Below are 9,166 nucleotides of genomic sequence, written 5' to 3'. Positions count from 1 at the left end.
ACAGCAGCAGAAGGAAAGATGTTGTTTTTATGCAGAGAAGCTAGGGCACAAGCCATTGAGTGGGACAAGAGATTTAAAATTCAATGCAGCAATGCTGGGGAATGGTCAGACGTAGGCTGGAGACCAGGCATGCTGTTTCAGAGCACAGACTTGTATCTACCCTCACTCCTGCTTATTTTTGTATTTCCACAGAATAAAATGTTCAGATTCAGTTATTCATCATTTGAGAGGAAAAAAAAAAAAAAAAAAAAGAGGAAAACTCTCTGAACAGCCACATTTTTTCTTTACAAGAAGCTACAAGACCACTGAAAAGCAGGCCTTTTATTAAAGTGCATAAATGCAATCTTATCTGTGTACCTTAAGGCAAACATGACTGTAAATTGTCTTTCATATTCAGAATTACAGCACCAGAGAAACAGTCTCTACCCAAGAATCAAGACAGTCCAGTAGTTTAATAGCTGAATAATACAGATCAGCCTTCCGGACCCAACCTTCAGCCTGACATCAGTCTTCTATGCATGAGCTTCAAAGGGAACCATATTTAGTCCTCTAGGACAGTAAAAAGATTGTTTGAAGTTAGTAGAGCACATGTGTAAGTATTGGCAGGCTCAGGGCTTTTATCCTCAATGAATATAAATGTCTTACCATGTTAGAAGTCATTATTGTTTAGAAATAATAGTTGCAAATATTTGAAACAGCTGGCCTTTGAAATATGCTTGTTTGAGTGGTTCATTATACTATACAACTTTTGTTTGTTTCTATGTATTCTGAAAGGATAGTAACATTTAAGCCTTTTAGTCCTTCCTTGCTTTTGATAGGAGAAAAGGTATGTTTCCATGTCAATTAACACATTTGTTCACATATATTAGAACCATTATGCAAATGAGATTTTTTTTTTTTCACTGTAAGACATGATTTGTTGAAGGTCAAGAAGACTCATGTTAAATAGACTATCTTGCTAGAGTTTCAAAGCACAGGTCATCAGTTCGCTCTTGTTTGAATATGTTCAGCAACATGTAAGGAGGCATTCCTGGGATATGTTTCTGTTCCTGTCTGCAGCTTTAATGTAATGGACACCTGATTTTATTTCACAGACGTAGAAGTGCAGAATTTCTCAGACAATTAAATGATCAGACACAAGGAGATGGAATTGCTGCTATAGAACAGATACCCTGACTGATGGAAGAAAGCCTCAGCTCAGCCAGTTTTCAGCACTCAGAAGGTTTAGGCCAGCAGGTCCCTGGTAGATTGCCCTCCACCCTGCGAGGTCTTGTCTCTCGTGACCAAGGCAGATTTGTGCCTGGCATTTGATTGTCTAAGAAGTGTCAGGAGAAGAGAGAATGGCCTGGGGACAATTAGCCTCTGCTGCACGTGGTCATGCACCTTCTGGGCCATCTCCTGCTATACTGCTTTGACCACCATGGGTTTGCATTCCCCAAATGCACATTTTATTTTAGCTTTTGGTACTCATAGGGCAAGCTGCGTGGAAGTAGTGTCACATTTTTCTTTGCCTTTTCACTGTTCCTGAAGGAATTCAGGTGAGTTCCACCCCCTCCCCCCAAATAAATAAATAAATAAATAAATCACTGAAATTGTTGACCTGCTGGGATTATAAAGCCACCATGTCATTTAAGTTTATTACTTTTCCAGAGTGGCTGAGCTGCCTTTAAGGCAGTTCTCATAAGATCTCCTGCTAATCAGGCATACTCAAACATTTGAAAAGTTTTGCACTTTTTTTGCAGTTAACATTCCCTCTTAACCCTTTTACATTTACCCTTAACCCTTTTACATCTGAAAGCAGGAAAGAAGCAGGAGATCCTTGTAATGGTGTGGTACATGTCCCATATGATAGACATCCTGTTAAAAGTGGTGGTTCCTGTTTGACCTAAGACACACACTTGTTTAAATAATTTCTACTACATGCATAACTTTGGGGGAGGGAGAAAGGAGGACAGCCCAAAACATATAAAAAACATATTTCAACTTATGCTTACTAGTGATTAAGCTTAAATTATCATAACACAACTCTTATTGTAATACCATTATTTTTATTGTTAGAGCCAAAATAATTAATCTGTATATTTATGACTCCTGTCTATGATTAGTTTTCTGTCACAGGATGTGATCAGCTTGTGTTGTTATGACTATATTTTATTTACTACTATTTTCCTACACAGTGCTGAACACTTCCTGCTGAAGAAGCTGAACGGACAAATCCATGAAGATATGTTTCATTTTCCATGACAGTGAATGATGTTTCCATATATAAACATAATAATAGAGTCATTACATATGCACTCACATTATCATAGCTGCTGTGTGCTCAGTGTTATTCAAAACAAGGCAGGAAGCCAAATCTTCCTAGTTTCCATTTTGATTTAAATTGTAATAAAAGGATTTTCATTCAACTTAAATGCAGTTTCATCCTAGTCCAACAAACCTTTCCACTTCTTTTTTTTTTTATTATTATTATTTTTTTTCTTTTATTCTAGGTCACTCAGTCCTGATACAAGTGAAATTCTCCTCTGGTGGTGATAACAGCAGTGCTACTCAATGAACTATAACAAGGGCTCTAAATGCATCTCCTGTAGCATACCACAGTGATTTGCAAAAGTGGGAATAAATCAAAGCACTGAAGAGATGCCATGTTGAGCCAGAAGCTAAATGTTACATCTTGTTGCATGAGGCTAGGGGGAGAACAGATCCTGTTTTTCTGGCAGCACAATATCTTTGTGCTTGTTACCTCCGATCCAACCCCATTAAAACAATCATTCAGAATCTGCAGGAAATTGTCACCTCTTTCTTTCATGCAATGGCAGCTGGTACTGGTGCCTACACACATTTCTCATTTCCTTCAAGATTTTCAACGCACATAAAAAAAGAAGCTTAATTTATATTAAAAAATGTGTCAGCTTACCCTGAGGCTCAGCACGGGCACCAGGGAAAAAAATAAAAGATAAATGCCTCTAGGTGAACTGGCAGAGGCTCTAATTCTCCACTCACTCTACTGCTACACAGTATGCACCACATTAATCATTTCACACAGGCAGGCGTTTAAGAAAACTTCAACAATTTTAAAATAAAGATGCATTGCCCTAAACTTAATAATAATACAACTGTATCTTGTAGATCAAGCTCAGTTCACACATACCATTAACCTCCAATAGAAAAGATATAAAATAATCTTGTACTCCTCTGTGACATAATTTTTATTATTGTTTCTTTTGTCTATAAAGCTATGTCCCCTCTAGTGGGCATTTCCCGCGCGTGTATGTATAAGTGTACATATATAATGTTGTCATTTGTCTTATTCAAGATATACACAGGATGTTTTCTACCTCCCACCTTTATTGTGTGGCTGGGTAAATGTATTATGTGATCCTAGTGAACTTCACTACACCTCAGGCCAATTTGGTTGTAGTTTTTCTTTAACTTTCTGTGCTGGGGGAGCAAAGTAAGGAAATATTTTCCGTGGTTTTCTAGCTTGCATGAGTCCTACATATTTTATTTTGTTTCCCCCTATCCTTCTAAAGCTGTCTGATGTTCCACATGCTTAACAGTGCTGAAGTCACAAAGATAAGTACAAATAGTACTTGAAGGTCCAAGACAACATCAGGTCTTGAAAGGCAGCAATGATACACTCAGGCAGACTTGGAGGATGAGCAATGCAAAGCTGCGAGGGAAGCACCTCTTTTGGAGGACAGGAACTATAGCAATGGCAGTTCTTGTGCCAGTGAGAGACATTAGAAGGTGGGAGTAAAGACTGGGGTCTCATGAAGGCCATAGTTTCATCACTTTGACACACAATGTGCTGCAAGGCTGGCTCACCTAACCAGATGGAGACAGTCATCTCTTGGAGACATCACCATTGGTTGTACTGTGGCATGCACAGCTTTACACTAGTCTCACCACGTTAGAAGATGTGACTCCAGGGACTGCTGACACCTGGCTGGTTTGTTTGTCACAAGGTTGTCAGATAGCTCAGTAGCTGGTCTGAACTGTACATCTGGACTCCTAGCAGCCACCTCAGAAGGTCTGCAGAGGTGAAAAGATGACTTATTGTTTCATAACTACCTCTCAGAGCTACATCAGCATATCAGAGAACAAAAAACTGTTCTGGGTGACAGTCTGTGACCTGTGAGGAAAGGCTGGATCACTTACAAGACAAACTGAAATCCAAGAAATGCAAATAAGAATTAGACTTTGTTAAAAACACTAGGCAGTGATATATGTATGGGTGCATTTTAGATACACCATTCTCAAGCCTGTCAGCTTGGCATGTGATGAAATGGCATGCAAATACAGTTCCTCCCACATCTGCACACTTTGTTGAACAACCAACCAACCAAAAGGCTTTTTGATGTGATGCAGAACTCGGGGATGGATCCTGCAAGTCAACAACTGGTTGTGCAGCTGGTGTTGACAACAGGGAGGTGGCTTACACAACCGTGGGACCCCCTTCGAGGATCGAGGACTCCTAGGAAAACATGGGATCTGCCTGCAGTGGGCAAAGGCCCATATGCTGGCCAGCCTGTGAGGATAATTTTAAACTAGGAGTGATGGGAGGGAGTGGTTGACCGATGGCCGAGTGAGGAAACACAGTCGGCCAAGTGTGCAGGATGATGTGAACAGGAGAGGCTGAGTAATCAGAAATACGGGCCCACCATAAGTATACAGAGGCAGACAAGCAAGTGCCTGCAAGACAGCATGGTGAAGGAAGTTCTCATACCTTCTCTGGAAAACCCACATGAGAGGATGCCTCTCTAAAGTGCTGTACACTGACACACATGGCATAGGGGGGACAAAGGAAGAATTAGAGGTTTGCATACCATTGAAGGGCTATGATCTCACTGGGAACATAGGAACACGGTGGGATAGTTCACGTGTTTGTAGAGCAGCAGTGGATGGCTACAGGCTCTTTGGGAAGGACAGGCTGGGATGCTGAGGAGGGCAGCTGTCCTGTACGTGAGAGAGCAGCAGGAATGCATGGAGCTCGGCCTAGGGATGGACGAGAAGCCAGCTGAGAGCTGGTCAAGATTAGTGGGCAGACCAATGTGGGTTATGTTGTGGTGGGTGTCTGCTACAAACTACCTAATAAAGAAGAAGATGAGACCTCCTTCAGGCAACTGGAAGTCTCATGTTCACGTGTTGGTCCTCATAAAGAACTTGAACCACGCCGATATCTGCTGGAGGGACAACATGACAGGGACCAAGCGATTCAGGTGATTTCTGGAGCACAGTGATGATGGCTTCCTTATGGAGGTGTTTGAGGATCTAATTAAGGCAGGCACTCTGCTGGAGCTCACACTTAGAAACCAGGTCAAGTATGTAAAGGTTCTGGGCAGCCTTGGCTGCAGTGACCATGAGATAGTGGAGTTCAGGATCCAGAGAGAGAGATACAAGGCAAATAACAAAATCACAACCCTAAGTTTCAGGAGAGTAGACTCTGGCAGGAACCTGCTTGGAACGATCCCATGTAAGGTCCTGAAGAAAAGAGAGATCCATATAATTGGATGATTTTCGAGAATCACCTCCTCCAAGCTCAAAAATGATCCATCTGGCTGTGGAGGATGTCAAACAAAGGTGGTAGGAGGCCTGCATGGATGAACAAGTCTCTCATAAAGAAAAAAAAAAAAAGTAAAAAAAAAAAGTGCAGAAGAGGTGGGAGAAGGGACACATGGCCCAGAACCTCCAGAGGTCCCTTCCCACCTCAGCCACCCTGTGATATCTCTGAATCTGTGAATCTATATATTTTAAAGCCTATTCTTCAATGCCCGTGAAGCAGTGTGGCATTTAAAGGACACGTTACTTTTTCCCTCAGTTTCAGTTGCCTGTCTCAGGAGATCCATTTGCTGAGAGCAAAAATTTCTGGAGTCTACTTAACCTTCAGAAAATATTAGATTATTGCATGTACCACCAGTATCACTGCAGAAAAGGCAGGTTTAAATGGTGTCTGCTTTGGTAGGTCAAAAGGAATTTGTTAGGAAGTGTATATTTAAGCAGTATTGCTATGGCACAAAAGACAATGTAGATCAGTAGGAGACTAGAAGTACAAGATCAGAACATCAGAAGGGAAAATGCTTTGAATAACTGGACATGATTTAAACAGCAGGAATGATAGTATTGCCTGCAGTAGTAGTTTGATCATACACAATAGCAACGCACAGATCTAAATGGCCATTTTTCTTGCACCTTTTTCTTTAAAGTTTAGTGATTTGTATTTGTTTTCACAGAGGTGTGGTTGGATTCACAGCATCATTGACTAAGCAATGAAGAATCAGCCCTTCAGTTCTTTGAAGGAAAGGCTAAGGATAGGGTCCAAAACTTTAGTTGGCATAGGATGGCATTTTTTCCGCTGAAGTCAGTGCAGCTGCTTCAATTTACAGTTCTCAACATCTGGACTGAATGCTGCAGAATGGGAAGAGGACAGGAGAAGGTGAGGAAAAATGCACAACTTGGTAATACCTATTACAGAATTGAGAAGTACAGCCTAGAAACTTTCTTCATTGTAGTTAAACTGAGCTCCTCTTGGATCAACTGATGAATAGGAGCTGCACATCTTTTGAAGGATCTTAGAGAGAGTCTTGGGTCCACAGAAGAATACTCCAATACTGTTGCTGTAATCACAATAACAACAAAAAACATAAAAACAGAAGAATAAATAGATAAACTGCACTTTTTGACAGCATCCAGCTTTGTTTGTATCTTTTGAAATGGCTTTTTGAGAAATGCGTTTGAAAAGTTTTGTTACTGTCACAAAGTATTATAGTATAATTATTTTAATATTTCAGTGTTTATTATGTCATATTGCTTTATTTATTTGGATTGCTGTATTAGAGGTCATAAATTATTTTGAATCATAGTTCTTTGGTTTTGATTGTCATACTTTTTTTTTTTTTTTTTTTAATTCAGAGAAACAAACACACTGCTTGGCCTGAAAATGTTCGGTGCTTTTTTTCCACGAGTTAATTTTTTTTTTTTTCCCCTAAAAAATGCATAAAACATTCAGTTGTTTCTTAGTATTTTTCTTTGTTGTTGTTGTTGTTGTTTATTTCATTTTAATACTGATGGCTGATTTAAAAAAAAAAAAAGTAAATAGTTCTCATAAATAACAAGAACATGATGACCAATGTAACAAACAGTTGTGCTCATAAGTGCACAAGTGTGTTAAAAGGAACTGGAAACCTGGTTTCTTGCTGCAAAGGGCTTTAAAGAGTTTTCTTTTAAGTACACAACACATGTTCTTTTAAACATATATATGTGCACACAGATGCACATATGCTGTGTTACTGGGGGAAACTGAGCCTACTTAAGCACAATGCAAGTGACAGGTGACAGTGTGTTTCAAAAAGTTTGCTTCAGGAAAGGAGTGTATGTAGATCTGATTTTGGTGCCAAAGTTGTAGTCCCCCCATACTGCTCTAGTTCTTGATTGCACTCAGGTTCAACCTGAGTGATATATTCATGCTAATCTGCAAAAAGACACTGTTGCACCATGGGAAAGTTGGTGGACCTAGATGCAGCAACCTAAAATTTAGTCAGTTCATACAAACTGATTTTTCCAACACACAGTAGAAACTCTTGAGTTTCTTCACCTCTTGAACCTTCTGTAACTCAGAGCAAGAAAAGGTAGGGAGTTTTTTGATTCAGTGTGCACAAGGAGTGTATATTTCATGCAGTGTTTTCTTTAAGAGGTTCAAAGTTGGCCATCAACATGTGCATCTAGGTTCAGAAGCAAATACAGATTTTTCTGTCACTTGAGCACTGGCTTTCTAAGGAAATATCACAAGATCCAGTAAAGAAAGTTAATACCCATCTCCTTCCCTGAGCATCAGAAAACCATACTTTTCTCAGCTGTTCTTAAAAAAGTAATAAAATCATAATGTTTGAGCTATAACTTTAAAAAGCTCTGTTTTTGCAGTAGAACCCCTATAAAAGGTCTTTCAAAAATCATATTTTCTACCCTTGGCCTCTTTCTATTTTTAATCTTCCCTTATTTCCTGATTGTATTTATTTTGACCTCTATCAAGTAGTTTCTCTATTACTGTTATTTTTGTAATTTTATGGTATTCTTGTAGCTTACTGTATTCTCTTTGATCTCCTCCTTTTCAGCTTTCTCATCTTTAAAAAAAAGTTTTCTTCTTTTTTCTTTTTGTATTTCTGTGTCCCAAGCCCTTTATTTTGCATTAGCAGGTAAATGTTTGGAAATCGTAAAGGGTCCCAAAGATTCTGGAATTTTCTACCGCTGAACACAAAATATTTCAAATTCTTGCTTCAAAGACTTTCAGGAACAAAGAAGCTTTTCTCAGACCACTAGCGAATCCACCAAGTTCAAATGAACTGTCTTTGCCAGCAGAGATGAACTAATAACAGAACAGCATAGTCTTGTAAGAGTAGCCAAATATGTTCAGGGAACAAACATATCCTTGACATCATAAGAAAAAAATCACAGTTTATCTCTTTAATAACCATCTTCAAGGGAAATTAATGCTACTTTGTCCTTTGTGCAGAACAGTAATTGGATTGTGTGTTTCAATTATATCTGGACAAAGGCCAGGATATTGAAATACTTCTAAATATTAGATTTTCTTGTCCAAAAATTAGATTTTATTGGCATTCTCTTTCCGAGATTTCTTCATTAAAAGCTTCATTAAGCATAAATCTTCTTTCCACACAGCTAAAAAAACTGAATTATTTTAAAAGGGTCATTTAGAAAGGTTTGCCCTCCCCTCCTCCCACTGTTTATGCTGAGAGACAAGTTACCTAACAAGGTTAGAAGCCAACCTGCCTTACCTAGGATGTTTTTCGGCTAGCTGCTTGAACTCATTGTCCCAGTTTGGCCTTCCATAGAAGGTCTTCTGTCTCAAACCAGTAATTACATCCATCTTGTCATCATAATGTAGGGCTATGTGAGTAGCCTAAAGGCAAATTTACAAGATAATCATTTTAGAATCAACAGTGTATACTCCAAGTAATAGGAGAAAGCAATAATACAGCTTCTCAGTGAAAGACAGAAGTATTAATAAGGGAAAGAAAACTGTAATTATCAAATGGCAATGAGGAGAGAAGAGGGGGGAGGAGAGGAGAGTAGGGGTACTCAAGAAGTCTAATAAACACTTCCAAAAGTGCTCATACCCTCGAAGGTGTTCAGCTTCTTGAGACAAAAT

General features: G+C 39.2%; 1 protein-coding gene across 1 annotated transcript in view; it reads right to left on the bottom strand.

The window, feature by feature from the left end:
* Positions 1–3,196: 3,196 nt before the first annotated feature.
* The window catches only part of NOX3 (NADPH oxidase 3), a 31,059-nt gene continuing 25,089 nt past the window's right edge, over positions 3,197–9,166 (bottom strand). The window contains exons 8-9 of the mRNA XM_040551130.1: positions 8,793–8,917; positions 3,197–6,617 (exon numbers count right to left, since the gene is read on the bottom strand). Of these exons, the coding sequence (XP_040407064.1) occupies positions 6,491–6,617; positions 8,793–8,917 (252 nt within the window). The 3' untranslated portion in view covers positions 3,197–6,490. The remainder of the gene's footprint in view (positions 6,618–8,792; positions 8,918–9,166) is intronic.

The sequence above is a fragment of the Cygnus olor genome, chromosome 3 (assembly GCF_009769625.2).
Source record: "Cygnus olor isolate bCygOlo1 chromosome 3, bCygOlo1.pri.v2, whole genome shotgun sequence".
NCBI classification, from domain to species: Eukaryota; Metazoa; Chordata; class Aves; order Anseriformes; family Anatidae; genus Cygnus; species Cygnus olor.
This window is presented reverse-complemented; position numbering and strand designations above follow the sequence as displayed.